This window comes from Balaenoptera borealis, assembly GCF_965194805.1.
Source record: "Balaenoptera borealis genome assembly, chromosome: 17".
Classification (NCBI taxonomy): Eukaryota; Metazoa; Chordata; class Mammalia; order Artiodactyla; family Balaenopteridae; genus Balaenoptera; species Balaenoptera borealis.
Genome location: NC_138876.1, coordinates 37,172,532 through 37,189,413, shown reverse-complemented (window position 1 = coordinate 37,189,413; position 16,882 = coordinate 37,172,532). Strand labels below are relative to the sequence as shown.

Sequence of the window (16,882 nt, the reverse complement as noted above, 5' to 3'; positions counted from 1 at the left end):
TATGGCAGTTTCTAAAACTCTTTCAAGAAACCTTAATTTCATCCTACCACCAATGAGTTGGGAGACTGGGATTGACATATATACACTAATATGTATAAAATGGATAACTAATAACCTGCTGTATAAAATAATAAATAAAATAAAATTCAAAAATTTGAAAAAAAGAAATCTTAAATTGAATTCCAATAAAGAGTTTTAGGAATTTACTTAGGAAGTGTTTTCAATTAAATGCAACGACAACATGGGTGGATATTTTAATAACTTTGTAAGGAAAGTTTATTTTCAAAATGCAGTGGTAGGTGTCTTCTTCAGAGGTTACCAAAAATAGTAAATACTGGTCAAAAATTAGGCAGCATGTCCTATGCTATCCCTTTAAGCCCAGTATATAGGTGTTTATCCGGTGTTGGGTGTTTGAGTTTCTTGACTTCGTAAGCTTGCAAAGTACTAGAAGGAAAGGTAGTATTTTATACATTCATTTCCGCCTAATAAAACCAATACTGACTCTTAAAAAACTTTGAATTCATTCCCTATCAGCTATTTCTTTTCACTTTCTCTAAGAGTCTCATTTCCTTCTGCTATTCCTACCGCTTTTCTGAAGTTCCATATATCGGCCTGCAATCCAATGGACCTCCACGATTTTCTCTTTATTCCTTCCCCGCACAAATTTAAACATACTAAACCACTCCTTCGCCAAAGTAAAAGAACGCGAGAGCTCGTTTACACGTTTGGTCAAAACGCATTCTCCTACATCACACATCCCGATCCCTTCAATTTCTCCTTTCCTCCCGCAAATGAAGCTCTCGATCTAAATTTACCCCCCACCCCACCTGCAGCCTTATTGCTATTGCTCTGCACACTGAACCCAAGTTCTTTCCAGGCCTTCCATTTCCTAAGAAAAACAAAAACCACATGGTTTTCAGGGCTTTAAACACTAGGACCCGCTTTCTTCCTCATCATGGGACCTATGGCCTTCCGTGCTTCCTCACTCGGACTCGATCTCCACCTCAGTTGCTCTCTTCCCGGAGCACCACTTCCGGATCTCCGGTGTCTCCGCTTTACCGGTCCGCCCACCTCCCCCGCGCACTTCCTAGAGCTTTGTGCGAACCACTGGCGGGGTCGGAGTGGAGACGCAGGCTGGCCGAGCGCCAGCGGTCTCCTTCTAGAAGACGCACTGAATGGCTTCTCCAGCCTGAGAACTCCGGCCCTGCTGCGGAGTCGAGTGGTGGCGGTGGAGGGTTAGTTTGTTTCGAGCACCGAGCGGGGCACACCCGGAAGTGGCGCGGTACGGGAGCTGCGCCGCCTCCGGAGGCGGGTGCCAGGTACCGGGAGGTGGAGGAGACGCCACGGTACTCTTCGGCGTGAGTGTCACCCGAGGGTGGAATACGGCGAGAGGCGTACGGCCTGCTTCTGGCTCTGTTTCTACGGTGGTAGATCCGGCCGGGTTCCGAGGGGCGAGGGCCTCCTGGGGCGGCTGGGCTGGCTAAGGGAGGGGTGCGGCGGCCAAAGGCGAGCCTGCCTCTCTTCATTTTCCCACTCCAGGGGACCCGCTTTCTTTAGGTCACCACCTCTTCTTCCCACTCCTCGCCAGGCGAGTTGAGGGGAGTTGTACTAGTGAGGAAGTCGCGGCTGGAGCATAGAGTCCATTTGAGTTTTCTCTGCTTCTGGGAGAAGGCGAGCGGCCGCTTTGGTGGGGACTGTTACTTTTCGGCCTCTTCAACCTTTCCTGAGAAATGCCTTTTCGTTAAGAAATGCACCACAGACTCAGTTACCTCTAATGTTTCTGTCTTTACCCCTTTCAGCTTCTGACTTTGACTCCTCTGTACCTTAAAGAATGCTGGAGTCATATGTGACTCCAATTTTAATGAGCTATGTGAATCGCTACATCAAGAACTTAAAGCCCTCAGATCTACAGCTTTCACTATGGGGTGGAGACGTGGTTCTCAGCAAGCTGGAGTTAAAATTGGATGTGCTGGAGCAGGTAAGCGGTGTAGCTGTCACTGGAAACATTTTCAGCCTGCTCAGAAGTAATCTGTGCTTTCCTACACTCTGACTTTATGCTTTAAAAGCTTAGTTTTTCTGCTAATGTATTTTGGGCTATCTTGAACTAGAGACCTTGCTTTACAGAATTTTTTTTTTTACGCTCTGTTACTAGTGGTGGATTATTAGAATCATAATCCCCCAAATTGCCGCAACAGATAGAAAAAAAATTTCATTGTTCTTGTCAGAATTGTTCACCCTGTTACTCAGTTCTTAAGCTTTACCGAATATGCTAATTTACATTGCTAGGATTCTGTATGACGCTGGAAAATATTCCCTTTTTCCTTTTTTGGGGAACGAAGGGGTGCGAAAGACAGCAAGGTTACATCTTGAGGAAGGTTCTCTTACTGGGAAAAATGACATTACCCATGACATCCTCAGAATATTGAGTAGACAGACAGATTGAGAATGCCAGCATAGTTGAAAACTTCTTTCTTAATCACTTTTTTAGTTTCTTTTTTTTTTTTAACGTGGGAATGGTCTGATGTAAATGAACTGTAACTTCAAAGTTCATATATTTATTAATTCACTTAGTACACTTATTATTAACATATGCCAGGCAATTCTTTTAGGCTTGAGAATACAAAAATTATCTCTGGAAACTCAGGAGTCAGAGACCAACTGCTTTTTAGGAGATAAGGGAAGACAATCTGATGGTGATGTTATTAGTAACTTTTAGTTATATTCCACTGCTTTCTGTAGTCTGGAATAACCTGGAGTTAACACTGAGAAATAATATTCTTGGTTTCTTCCCCTTCCTCTCTCCAAGGTTGATTATCTTAATATTTTCATTGTTTTTTAATGAGCACAAATCCTAAGTATACAGCTCAAATTTTGCATATGTATACACCTGTGTAACCACTATCCAGATAAAGAAATAAAATATTTCCTACACCCCAAAACGCTCTCCTTGCCTTTTTGTAATTAGTACCCCACCCCTGAAACAAGTGACTGCTATTCTGACTTCTATCAACACAGATAAGTTTCTTGAACCTGTTCTTGAAACTTAAATAAATGAGAATCACTTGTGTTTGAATTCTTTTGTTCAACATTATGGCCAAGATTAACCCAGGTTCTTGAATGAATGACAGTTTATTCTTTGTATTGCCTTGTGGTATTCCATTGTATAAAGATTCACAGTTTATATATTTATTTTCCTTTTGAGGTACATTTGGATTTTTTCTACTTTTGACAATTATGAAGAAAGCTCTTATGAACATTCTTGTATTGGACAGAGGTGTTGATTTCCTTTAGATGCATACCTAGGAGGCAGGCATATATTTAGCTTTAATGGATACTGATAGTTTTCCGGAGTGGTTGTACCAATTTACATTCTCACCAATAATGTGTGGGAGTTCCAGTTACTTCACATTTTTGCTGTTACTTGGTAAGTTTGTTATTTTTAGCCTTTCCCTGTGCTATTGGCTGTTTGTGTATCTTCTTTGGAGAAATGTCTGTTCAAGTCCTTTGCCCATTTTAGAAAGTTTTTTTGTTGTTACTGAGTTGTAGGAATTATTTATATATTCTGGATATCAATCCCTTATCAGATATGATGTGCAAGTATCATCTCCCATTGTGGGTTGCCTCTTGACTCTGTTGATAGTGTCCTTTGAAGAACCAAAGTTTTAAATTTTGATGAAGTCCAACTTACAACTTTTTCTTTTGATGCCTGGGCTTTTGGTGTTATATCCAAGAAATCATTGCCAAATCCAGTGTCATGAAGCTTTTCCCCTATGTTTTCTTCTAAGAGTTTTATAGTTTTAGCTCTCACATTTAGATATTTGATACCTTTTGAGTTAATTTTTGTATATGGTACAAGGATCAAACTTCATATTTTTTTGCATATGGTTATTCAGTTTTCCCAACATCATTTGTCGAAGACTGTCCTTTCCCTACTGAGTGATCTTGGCACCTTTCTTGAAAATCAAATGATCATTGATAGGAGGATTTATTTCTGGGCCCTCCATACGATTCCATTGGCCTGTATGTCTGTCTTTATGTCAGTATCCCATTGTTTTGATTACCATGACTTTGTAGTAAGTTTTGAAATCAAGAAATGTGAAATCTCCAACTTTTTTCCTTTATTAGTTTAAAAATTTTTAAAATTTAATTAAAAAAAATTTTTATCGGAGTCCAGTTGATTTACAGTGTTGTGTTAGTTATGCTGTGCAGCAAAGTGAATCAGTTATACATATACATATATCCACTCTTTTTTTAGATTCTTACCCCATATAGGTCATTACAGAGTACTGAGTAGAGTTCCCTGTGCTACACAGTAGGCCCTTATTAGTTATCTGTTTTACATATAGTAGTGTGTATATGTCAATCCCAGTCTCCCAATTTATCCCTCCGCTGCCCCTTACCAGTTTTTTAAATGTTAGGAAAAATTAATCATGAAGTCATGCTAGTTAGGAGTTTTCTTAGTTAGAAAGTTTTTAATTCCTGATTTAATTTCTTTAACAGATATAGGACTATTTAGATTTCTGTTTCTCCTTTTGTTAGTTTTGGTTAGTTATGCTTTTCAAGGAATTTCTCCATTTCCTCAAAATCAGGGATCAGCAAACAATGGTGTGGGCCTAACTTTGTAAATAAAATTTTATTGGAGCCCAGCTATTCTCATTCGTTTACATGTTGTCTGTGGCTGCTTTTGCAAGCTAAAACGACAGGGTTAAGTGGCTGGAACAGAGTCTGCATGGCTTGCAAAAGCCTGAAATATTTACTATCTGCTCCTTACTGAAAAAGTTTGCTTGTCTCTGCTCTAAGTTGTCATATTTAAGCCATAAAGTTGGTTTTTTTTGTTTGTTTTTCATTTTAAAGTTGCCTTAAAAAAATCTAGGAACTGTTATGATATCCTCTTTTCAATGCTTATATTAGTAATTTGTATTTTCATTAGTATTGCTAGGGCTTTATTAATATTAGTCAAAACCCAACTTTATTGATTTTTTTTCTACTGTATTCCTGCTTTCTTCGTAATGTATTTCTTTTTTAAAAAATTATTTATTTATTTATTCACTTATTTTTGGCTGTGTTGGGTCTCCGTTGCTGTGTGCGGGCTTTCTTTAGTTGCGGTGAGCAGGGGCTACTCTTTGTTGCGGTGCGCAGGCTTCTCATTGTGGTGGCTTCTCTTGTTGCGGAGCACGGGCTCTAGGCACGCGGGCTTCAGTAGTTGTGGCACGAGGGCTCAGTAGTTGTGGCTCATGGGCTCTAGAGCACAGGCTCAGTAGTTGTGGCACACAGGCTTTGTTGCTCTGTGGCATGTGGGATCTTCCTGGACCAGGGCTCGAACCCATGTCCCCTGCATTAGCAGGTGGAGTCTCAACCACTGTGCCACCAGGGAAGTCCCCGTAATGTATTTCTGCTCTTATTTTTTTTAATCATTTCTTTTTTTTCCTGTTTCTTTGGATTTGATTTGCCATTGTTTTCTCTAGCTTCTTGAGGTGGAAGCTTAGGTTATTGATTTTCTTCAACCCTTTTCTACTCTAATATGTGCATTGAATACTGTACATTTTTGTTTAACCATCTATTTAGCTTTATCACCACAATTTTATATGTTGTCTTGTCTTTTCATTATTATTCAGCTTAAAAAATTTAAAATTCCATTTTGACTTCTTCTTTAATCCATGGGTTATTTAGAAGTGTGTTGCTTAATTTCCAGACATTTAGGGAATAATTATCTTTCTGTTATTGATTTCTAATTTAACTCCATTGTGGTCAGCACATTCTCTGTATGATTTTGATCCATTATAATTTATGACTTAGTATATGGTCAAAATTTTATTTTTGTAAGTATTCCATGTGTAATTGATGAGAAATGTGTATCCTACAGTTGTTGCCTTATTCTTCCATAAATGTCAGTTGCTTCAAATTGGTTATTAGAGTTCTTCAAATCTTATAAATCCATATGGATTTTCATTGTCTGCTTGTTCTGTCAATTACTAAGAGAGGTATGTTAATGGTTAACATCTCCAACTATGATTGTGTATTTGTCTACTTCCCTTTTATAGTTTTGCCAACCTTCACTTTATATACCTTGAAGTTACATTGTTAAGTGCATACAGATTCAGTACTGTGATACCTTATTGTTGAATATACTTAAAAAAAATCATTCTGAAATGTGTCCCTCTTTCATTCACTCTAGTAATTCTTTTTGCCTTAAAGTCTTTTTAATTATACTCTTTTAAAAATCATTTCAGTTGCTTCTCTAAAGATAACAAAATGGATATTTGACTTATTGGCATCTACCTGAAATTAGCATTCTTACCATTTCCTGAATAATCTTACAGTAGTTTAACTGCATTTGCCCTCTTCCTCTCCTGCCTTTTTTGGTATTGTGGTCCTTGTTTTTGTTTGTTCAGTTTGGGTTAGCTTGTTTAGTTTGGTTTAGTTTGTTTTTCTGCTGCCTGCAGGTAGAAGCCTAGGTTACTGATTTGAGATAGTTCTCTTTTTCTGCTATAGACATTTACAGCTCTACGTTTCTTAGCTGCATCCTATGAATTTTGGTATGTTGTGTTTTTATTTTCATTCAGTTCAAACGTTTTCTGATTTTCCTTGAGATAGCAGTGTATTTTTGCAGGTGTTGGATGGAATGGTTTATAGATGTAAGGTCTAAATTGGTTGATAGTGTTTTTCAGGTCTTCTATATCTTTGTTGATTTTCTGTCTGTTCTGTTTATTATTGTAAGTTATTGAATTATTTATTTTCTCACTTTTGTCAGTTTTTGATTTATTTTGGGGCTCTGTTGCTATGCTTATATATATTTTATATTTTCTTTTAAAAAATTTTTTTATTGGAGTATAGTTGATTTACAATGTTGTGTTAGTTTCAGGTGTACAGCAAAGTGATTCAGTTATACATATGCTCATTCTTTTTCAGATTCTTTACCCATGTAGGTTATTACAGAATACTGAGTAGAGTTCCCTGTGCCATACAGTAGGTCCTTGTTGGTTATCTATTTTATAAATGGTAGTGTGTGTATGTTAATCCCAAACTCCTAATTTATCTCTCCCCACCACGTTTCCCCTTTGGTAACCATAGGTTTGTTTTCGAAATCTCTGAGTCTGTTTCTGTTTTGTAAATAAGTTCATTTGTATATATTTTCTTCTTGAATTTACCCATCTATCATTATAAAGTGTCCCATGTTATCTTTAGTAACAGTTTTTTTTCTTAAAGTCTATTTTATCTGATAATAGGGTAATTACCTCTCTTATGGTTACTGGTTGCATGATACATGTTCTTTTCTTTTTCCCCTCAGTACACTGCATTTTAAACTATCTTACCACTTTTGCCTTGTGTTGTGTTTCTTCAAGCCTGGTACCACACTGTTTGAAAGTTTTACAGACATGTTATTTGGCTTCAACAATTCTTTAAAATTTCATCTGCTGTATTTTTAACCTCTGACTGGGATAAACTGTTTTTAATTGTTACTTATTTGCATTGGAGAACACTCATATGAAAACCAGGGGAAAATACTGCTGGAATTAAGATCATAGAAATTAAAATTCTTTATATGCCTAAAATAGAATACCATACCATTTCCCTAAATAGCAAGAAAATACGGTGATTTGATGTATTCAAGGCAAGAAACTGGATCACATGACTTCCTGGGATCTTGTTTATTAATTTTTTTATTATGGTGTAAAAGACATATAGTGTTATATTAGTTTCAGGTGTACAATGTAATGATTTGATATTTGTATATATTGCAAAATGATCACCAAAGTAAGCCCAGTTAACATCTGTCACCATACATAGTTAAAAAAGTTTTGTTTCTTGTGATGAGAACTTTCAAGATTTACTCTCTTAGCACCTTTCAAATATGGAATACAGTATTATTAACTGTACTCACCATGCTGTACATTATATCCCAGGACTTTTTTTATTTTATAACTAGAAGCTTGTATCTTTCAACCACCTTTACCCATTTCATTCACTTTCCACCCCATTGCCTCTGGCAACCACCAATCTGTTATCTGTATCTATACAGAACAATGATACATTAAAATGAAAAAAAAAAAAAAAACCTTATTTTCAACCTATTTGTGTTTTTGAATCTAAAGTATGTCTCTTGCGGAGAGCATATAGTTGGATCTTACTAGTTTTTAAAATCCAGTCTGACAATCTTTGCCTTTTTTTTAAAATTAATTTTTATTGGAGTATAGTTGCTTTACAATGTTGTGTTAGTTTCTGCTGTATAGCAAAATGAATCAGCTATACATATACATGTATCCCCTCTTTTTTGGATTTCCTTCCCATTTAGGTCACCACAGAGCATTGAGTAGAGTTCCCTGTGCTATATAGTATGTTCTCGTTAGTTACCTATTTTATACATAGTATCACTATCCCAATCTCCCAATTCATTCCACCCCGCCACCCTTCACCCTTGGCATCGTTTGTTCTCTATGTCTGTGTCTCTATTTCTGGTTTGCAAAGAAAATCATCTATACCATTTTTCTAGATTCCACATATATGTGTTAATATACGATATTTGTTTTTCTCTTTCTGACTTACTTCACTCTCTATGACAGTCTATAGGTCCATCCACATCTCTGCAAATGACCCAATTTCATTACTTTTTTATGGCTGAGTAATATTCCACTGTATATATGTACCACATCTTCTTTATCCATTCCTCTGTTGATGAAAAGACAGGCCTCAGAGTGGGAGAAAATATTTGCAAACGAAGCAACTGACAAAAGATTAGTCTCCAAAATATACAAGAAGCTCATTTAGCTCAATGTCAAAAAAAAAAAAACAACCCAATCAAAAAATGGGTGGAAGACCTAAGTAGACATTTCTCCAAAGAAGACATACAGACGGACAACAAACACATGAAAAGTTGCTCAACATCACTAATTATTAGAGAAGTGCAAATCAAAACTACAGTGAGGTATCACCTCACACCAGTCAGAATGGTCATCATCAAAAAATCTACAAAGAACAAATGCTGGAGAGGGTGTGGAGAAAAGGGAACCCTCTTACACTGTTGGTGGGAATGTAAATTGATACAGCCACTATGGAGAACAGTATGGAGGTTCCTTAAAAAACTAAAAATAGAACTGCCATATGACCCAGCAATCCCACTACTGGCAGTATACCCAGAGAAAACCATAATTCAGAAAGACACATGCACCCCAGTGTTCATTGCAGCACTATTTACAATAGCCAGGATATGGAAGCGATCTTTGCCTTTTGATTGGAATATTTAATCCATTCACATTATGTTTTTATTCATATGGTTGGATTTCTGTCTACCATTTTGCTATTTTCTAAGTGTCTCATGTCTTTTTTGTTTCTCTCATAATCCTTTGTGACTTTCTTTACTATTAAGTAGATATTTTTATTTATTATTTTTTATTTTTTTTGGCTGTGTTGGGTGTTCATTTCTGTGTGAGGGCTTTCTCCAGTTGCGGCAAGTGGGGGCCACTCTTCATCGCGGCGTGCGGGCCTCTCACTATCGCGGCCTCTCTTGTTGCGGAGCAGAGGCTCCAGACGCTCAGGCTCAGTAGTTGTGGCTCACGGGCCCAGTTGCTCCGCGGCATGTGGGATCTTCCCAGACCAGGGCTCGAACCCGTGTCCCCTGCATTGGCAGGCAGATTCTCAACCACTGCGCCACCAGGGAAGCCCCAAAGTAGATATTTTTTAGTATTGCATTTTAATTCCTTTGATTTTTAATTTATTTTGAGTTATTTTCTTAGTGGTTGCTTAGAGGATTACAATATGCATCTAATTTATCGCAGTCTATTTGAGATTAATGCTAACTTTATTCCATTAAAGTACAGAAACTTTCTCCACTATAGCTTCATTTCTTCTCCATCCTTTGTGGTATTGTTTTCATATATATTGCATTTCTTTGTTATAAACCTAGTATATCAACGTTATAATTGTTTTTTGTGATTGCCTTTTGAATCAGAAGAAAAAAGAAGAAAACATTTATACTGTCTTTTAATAATTATCTACATATATACTTTTATTAGTGCTGTTTGTGTGGCTTTGAGTTACAATCTGGTATTGCTTCCTTTTGGTCCAAAGAACTTCTTTTAGTATTCTGTTACAAAGAATTACCTGAGACTTTGTTTATTTTGGTATGCCTTTATTTCACCTTCATTTTTGAAGTATACTTTTGCTGGATATAGGATTTTTGGTTGATGGTTATTTTCTTTTGTTATTTAAATATATCATCTCACTGCCTTTTTGCCCTTATTGTTTGTAATGACAAGGTAGCTTTTAATCTACTAAGAGTTTTCTTGTATGTGACAAGTTGATTTTCTGTTTCTGCTTTCAAGATTTTCTTCTTGTCCTAGGCTTTCAAAGTTTTTGCTTTGATATGTCTGGGTGTGGATTTGCTGATTCTTTCTTCTGCCAGCTCAAATCTGATGTTGAGCTCTTTCAGTGAATTTTTAATTTCATTTATTGTATTTTTAAACTCAAAAATTTCTATTTGTTTTTTTTTTTTATATTTCTATCTCATTCTTGGTATTCTCTACTTGATGAATCTTTGTGGTCGTATATTCCTTTAATTATTTAAATGTAGCTTCCTTTATTTCTTTGAACATATTTGTAATAGATGTTTTGAAGATCTTGTGTAGTTAGTCTTACATTTGAGCATCCTCAGAGATAGTTTCTATTGACTACTTTGCATGCTTTTCATGTTTCACAATTTTTAGTTGAAAACTGGACGTTTGGATAATATGTTTTAGCAACTCTGCATTCTGATTTCTTCCCTCTGGGGATATTTGTTGTTGCTACTGGTTTATGTATTTGTTTTGTGACTTGCCTGGGCTAAATTTGTGGTGTCTGTTTCCTCTGCAGTGTGTGGCCTCTGGTGACTGTGCTCAGTTTTTTTTTTTTTTTCTCCCCCAATTCTTTCTGTTTTTAGGCTTGGCTTTCTAGGGATTGTCCCTGGGTCACTATAATTGAGTCATCAGCCAGTGATTGGCTAGAGGTTGTTTAAACTTTTGAACTAATATGGCTTCTACTCTTTGGCATGGGACATATACCTGTACTGGATAATGCTTTCAAAGTTCAAGGAGTTTACAAATCTGATCCATGTTTTTACTTACTCTGTTTACAAGGCTTCTTGGTCAACCAAGGATGAGTAGATTGTTAGGGGTCTCTCCAGTGTCGTCTGAGTAAGCACAGCCTGGCACATACGTATAGCTTTCCAGGTTACCAGGGATACTGAGGTCATAGCAAGGCCATCTTTGGCTGTCTTGTTCTCTGGATTTCTCTGTTAATTTTCTGGCTGGTCTTCTGTTTAGTTTCTTGCACCAACTGCTGTTGTGACCTCAGGGTAGCCTTCCCTTATTGCCTCTGGGATTTCTGTTGTTTTTAATAACTTCGTCCAGTTTTGTCACTGCTTTCTGGGGAGAGGATTTGCCAACCTTCTAACTTAGAATTCTTGAAGTCCTGTCTTACATTCATTTTTATTTTGTGGTAAAAAGCATATAGCATAAAATTTACCATCTTAACCATTTTTAAGTGGATAGTTGTGTTAATTATATATTTTGGGGTGGCCAAAAAGTTTCTTTGGGTTTTTCCATAATGTATTACAGAAAAACCTGAATGCACTTTTTGGCCAACCCAATACATTGTTGTTCAACAGATCTCTAGAACTTTTCATCTTCCAAAACGTAAGTTCTGTACCCATTGAAAAACTACTTCCCTTTTCTCTCTTCCCCCAGCCCCTGGCAACCACTGTTCTACTTATGTGTCTAAGAATTTGACTAATTTAGGTACCTTACAGAAGTGGAATCAGGCAATATTTGTCTTTGTGTGACTGACTTATTTCATTTAGTACAGTGTCCTTGAGGTTCATTATATGTTGTAGCATATGACAGAATTTCCTTTTTAAAGACTGAATAATATTTCATCATGTGTATATACCACATTTTCTTTATGCATTTATCTTTCAATGGACATTAGGTTGTATTCACCTCTTGACTATTGTGAATAATGCTGCAAAAAATATGGTTGTACAAATATGTTTTCAAGATCCTGGTTTCAGTTCTTTTTAGTTTGTGCTCAGAACAGATTGCTGGATCATATGGTAATTCTGTTTTTAGTTGTTTGAAGAATCTCCATTACTGTTTTCTATAGTGGCTGCACCATTTTACATTTTCATCAGCAGTGCACAAGGGTTCTACGTTCTTCATATACTCACCACACTTATCACTTCCTGTGGTGGGTTTTTTTTTGGATAGGTGCCATTATAACAGGTGTGAGATGATATGTCATTGTGGTTTTGATTTGCATATCTCTGACAATGATGGTGAGCATGTTTTCCTCTATTTGTTGGCCATTTGTATATTTTTTTTGAAAATGTCTATTTGAGTCATTTCCCCATTTTTAAAATTAGATTATTTGTTTTTTTGTTGTTGAGTTGTTGTAGTTCTTTGTATATTCTAGATTTTAACCCCTTATCAGATAATATGGTTTACAAAAAGTTTCTCTCATGTGGGTTGCCTTTCCACTTTGCTGAGTGTTTTCTTTGCTCTGTGGAGGTTTTTAGGTTTGATATAGTCCTTTTCATCTATTTTTGCTTTTGTGGCCTGCTATATTCATTTTTCAAGTATCCCTTTTTTCTGTGTGAGAATATTTTTTAATTTCTTACCTAGAATTATATTTATGAGAGCTAGTCAATCCTCTTCTTAAATTTTTCATTACTATATCCTTTGTGCAGCCATAGGTATTCTGGTTTCAGGGATGTATTTTTCACAATGTATTTCTGAGTAGTTACAAGTAAATAGAATATTTTTAAGTTGTACAATATATTTTGAGAAGGAAAAGGAATGAAAAGAAAATCATTTCTTTGTGGTTACCTCAGGATGATCCATTTATTATAACAGTCAGCATTTTCTTTTGCCTTTTACAAGGCATAAATGTGTTCTTATTTGTTTATCACAACAACTCTGTGATGAGGAAATGGAAATGATCTTGCTTATAGTCAGATAATTAATAAGTGTTGAACTTCAGTTGGATCTCCAACATGGGCCATATGGTTCAAAATTCCATCTTTTAATGTAGAATGCTGCCTCTTGTGTTAGTGTTTTGTTAGTTATTCAGATGATTAATAGCATTCTGGTGATACCAAGGTCTTGAGTTTGGTTCAGGTGTCTTTTAAATTCTCCCTAAGAAAAGCCAATTTGTGCCCATAGACTACGGTTTTGGTAGCCATTTCACAAGCGTATCATTGTTACACAAGTCAAGGGTAGAGATGGAGATGTCATTGGAACATTATCCAAATGGATGTATAACCAATGGAAATGTATTCAGTGCTCATAATGAAAGTTAGATGCAGTATAGTTGTTGATAAGAGCAAGGGCTCTGGCATCATATTTTCCGGTTTCGAGTCATGGCGCTCCTAGATGAGTCATTTTTGAAAGTTAGTTGACCTTTCCATGCCTCAGATTTTTTATCTGTAAAGTGGGTATAATAGTATTTACTTTTTGGGGTACTTACAAAGATTAAATTTTGCATGCAGGTAAAGTGCTTAAAGCAGCGTGTGGTACACAGTAAGTGCTCAGTAAACATTGTCTTCGTTATAGACACTGATCAAAATATAATCTGTCCCATTGATTAATGCTGGGAGAAATTACTGCATCTTTAAAATTAATGAAATAATGAGAACTGTTTAAAAATTGTGACATTCCATTAGAATAGTAGAAATAGATTTTTAGTATTCTGCCCTTTAAAAAAACTTGTGAAGACAAAGGAGGCTTATACATTTGTAATAATAAATAGTTAGCATCTTTATATTGATTGCTCTTTGAGGAAGACAGTGTCCTAAGTGCTTTATATAAATTAATTCATTTAATCCTCAAACACACTACTATTATCCAGTTTTACAGGTAAAGAAACTGAGACACAGATAACGTTAATACAACTTGCCTATTGTCATTGTGCTAGTAAGTAGCAGAGGTAGGATTAAATCCACTTGTGCTGGCTCTAGAGTTATTGGTCTTAACCACTTTGCTGTACTGTCTGTATATATTTAGCTATATTGCTACTATATTGCTAAACCAAGTAGGTGGACAATTCTTAGATGAATGAATAGCTTAATATTTATCTTACCTTTCACAGAGTTACAATAACGTGATTGAGATATAGTCCAAATACAATTTGTTTTTTTCTTTTGTTGGTTTGTAACATATTTTATCTGAAGGTGAAACAGTTTAGTATAAAATGATTGTGGTAACATCTATGTTTTCATTTCTAACCTTTTTTTTTTTTTGAGAGGAAGTGCCATTTTTTTTTTTTTCATCTTTACTGGAGTATAATTGCTTTACAATGTTGTGTTAGTTTCTGCTGTACAACAAAGTGAATCAGAGCTATATGTATACATATATCCCCATATTCCCTCCCTCTTGAGCCTCCCTCCCACCCTCTCTATCCCACACTCCTAGGTTGTCACAGAGCATTGAGCTAATCTCCCTGTGCTATGTAGCAGCTTCCCACTAGCCATCCATTTTACATTTGGTAGTGTGTATATGTCAATGCTACTCTCACTTTGTCCCAGCTTCCCCTTCCCCTGCTGTGTCCTCAAGTCCGTTCTCTACGTCTGTGTCTTTATTTCTGCCCTGCCACTAGGTTCATCAGTACGGTTTTTTTAGATTCCATATACATGCGTTAGCATACGTCTAACCTTTTTAATAATAATGGAAACCAGTCAGAAAACACTTAGAATTTATGACCAAATAGTATCCGGGTACAATCTTTAATTAGGTAAAGCTCAATAAATTTTTTTTCAAAGTTGGTCCGTTTTTATTTTGTCAGGTCATTCTCCTATCTTTAATTCCGTTCTCCTCTTTAAACTTGCCTTACAATCATATTCTGTTATTATTTCCATTTAGCAAAATAAGAAGTAGAGGCCTACACAGGTTAAGTAGCTTATTAAATGTAACTTGCACAATAAGTTTTTGTAGTTTATCATTAACTATAGTTTAACAAGTTATTTGATGCTGCTTTTTTAAAAAAATAAATTTATTTATTTTTGGCTGTGCTGGGTCTTTGTTGCTGCACGTGGGCTTTCTCCAGCTGCGAGAGTGGGGGCTACTCTTCGTTGCTGTGCGCGGGCTTCTCATTGCGGTGGCTTTTCTTGTTGCGGAGCACGGGCTCTAGGTGCGCGGGCTTCAGTAGTTGTGGCTCGTGGGCTCTAGAGCACAGGCTCAGTAGTTGTGGCGCACGGGCTTAGTTGCTCTGAGGCATGTGGGATCTTCCTGGATCAGGGATCGAACTCGTGTCCCCTGCATCGGCAGGTGGATTCTCAACCACTGTGCCACCAGGGAAGTCCATTGATGCTGCCTTTTTTTTTTTTAAAGACACATTTATTCAGCGTCATGATCATGCAATCAACAGCATGGGTGCAAAAAAAAAAAAAAATCTACATTAAAACCCTTTGTTGGAATGCTTTATACTTTCCACAGAACAGAAACTAAAATAACCTGTTATACAATTAGTCACAATTACAGTCCTTGAGTTTTTTTGCCCATACACATGAGTATTGTCTAAAACATGTGTTCTTTGTAGCAGCTAGGCCCTGCCACCACTGTGCTTAGCTGAGTTCACAAATCTTTTGTAACCTGTAGCTTCCCTGTCACTTCTCTGGCTCTCCTCTCCTGCTAAGCTTTGTTTCCTGGCAGTAATTAAAACCTTCTGCCCCTGCCATAGCTCCTGCTGCTGCTGGAACCGCCATAGCCACCTTGGTTTTGTGGTTCGGCACAGTATTGGCCTCCACCACCACAGGGGCCAGAACTTCTGCCTCCAAAGTTTCCTCCTTTCATGGGTCCAAAATTTGAAGATTGGTTGTTGTAATTGCCAAAATCATTGTAGCTTCCACCACCTCCAAAATTGCTTCCATCATTACCAAATCCATTATAGCCATCCCCACTGCCATCATATCCACCACCACCATGGCTGCCACCAAAGCCACCTTGACTGCCACCAAAGCCACCTCGACCACTGAAGTTTCCTCCACAACCAAAGTTGTCATTCCCACCAAAACCACCTCCATGACCACCACCAAAGTTTCCAGAACCACTTCAACCTCTTTGGCTGGATGAAGCACTAGCCATCTCTAGCTTAGATAGGGCTTTCCTTACTTCACAGTTGTGGCCATTCACAGTGTGGTATTTCTGAATGACAATCTTGTCTATGGAGTTATGGTCATCAAAGGTTACGAAAGCAAAGCCTCTCTTTTTGCCACTGCCTCGGTCAGTCATGATTTCAATCACTTCAGTTTTCCCATACTGTTCAAAATAATCTCTTAGGTGATGTTCTTCAGTGTCTTCTTTAATGCCACCAACAAAAATCTTTTTCATAGTTAAGTGGGCACCAGGTCTTTGAGAATCTTCTCTTGAGACGGCCCTCTTTGGTTCCCCAACTCTTCCATCCACCTCATGTGGCCTTGCATTCATGGCTGCATCCACCTTCTCCACAGTGGCATATGTGACAAACCGGAAGCCTCTGGAGTGCTTGGTGTTTGGATCCCTCATTACCACACAATCTGTGAGCGTTCCCCATTGCTTAAAATGGCTCCTCAGACACTCATTGGTTGTTTCAAAGCTCAAACCTCCGATGAAGAGCTTCCTCAGCCGTTCGGGCTCTTTGGGAGACTCTGACTTAGACGTGATGGCAGTGGAGGAGGGAGATGTCAACGATGCTTACTTGGCGGTGTCCACGGGCAGAAAGGAGTAATCTACCGAATGTATCTCGATGCTGCTTTTTGATGAAAAGTAATTTCCAGAATATTTTTGTGTTGGAAATTTTGTTTTTCTTTTCAGAAAGTATTTTGGATATTAGAATGAAAAAAATATTAAGCACTTCCTAAATTTTATTTAATATTTTGTGT

At 37.2% G+C, this 16,882-nt stretch overlaps 1 protein-coding gene and 1 pseudogene across 18 annotated transcripts in view; one reads left to right on the top strand and one right to left on the bottom strand.

Annotated features, from left to right (window-relative positions):
* Window positions 1-1,051: 1,051 nt before the first annotated feature.
* Window positions 1,052-16,882, top strand: part of VPS13B (vacuolar protein sorting 13 homolog B) — a 765,850-nt gene continuing 750,019 nt past the window's right edge. For 11 of the 17 annotated variants that reach the window (XR_014236520.1, XM_082364168.1, XM_082364180.1 and 8 more), the window contains exons 1-2: window positions 1,231-1,358; window positions 1,800-1,978. Coding sequence is in view for 16 of the 17 variants with exons in the window: in XM_082364168.1 (XP_082220294.1) it covers window positions 1,832-1,978 (147 nt within the window). In the remaining variant the exon portion in view is untranslated. Of the gene's footprint in view, window positions 1,428-1,469; window positions 1,688-1,799; window positions 1,979-16,882 lie in introns of those variants that run through there. The other 6 variants (XM_082364176.1, XM_082364179.1, XM_082364175.1 and 3 more) reach the window with 6 other exon arrangements.
* On the bottom strand, window positions 7,720-16,881 carry LOC309615109 (heterogeneous nuclear ribonucleoprotein A1 pseudogene; annotated as a pseudogene). The gene has a single exon. The product of its transcript is annotated as a heterogeneous nuclear ribonucleoprotein A1 pseudogene (transcript).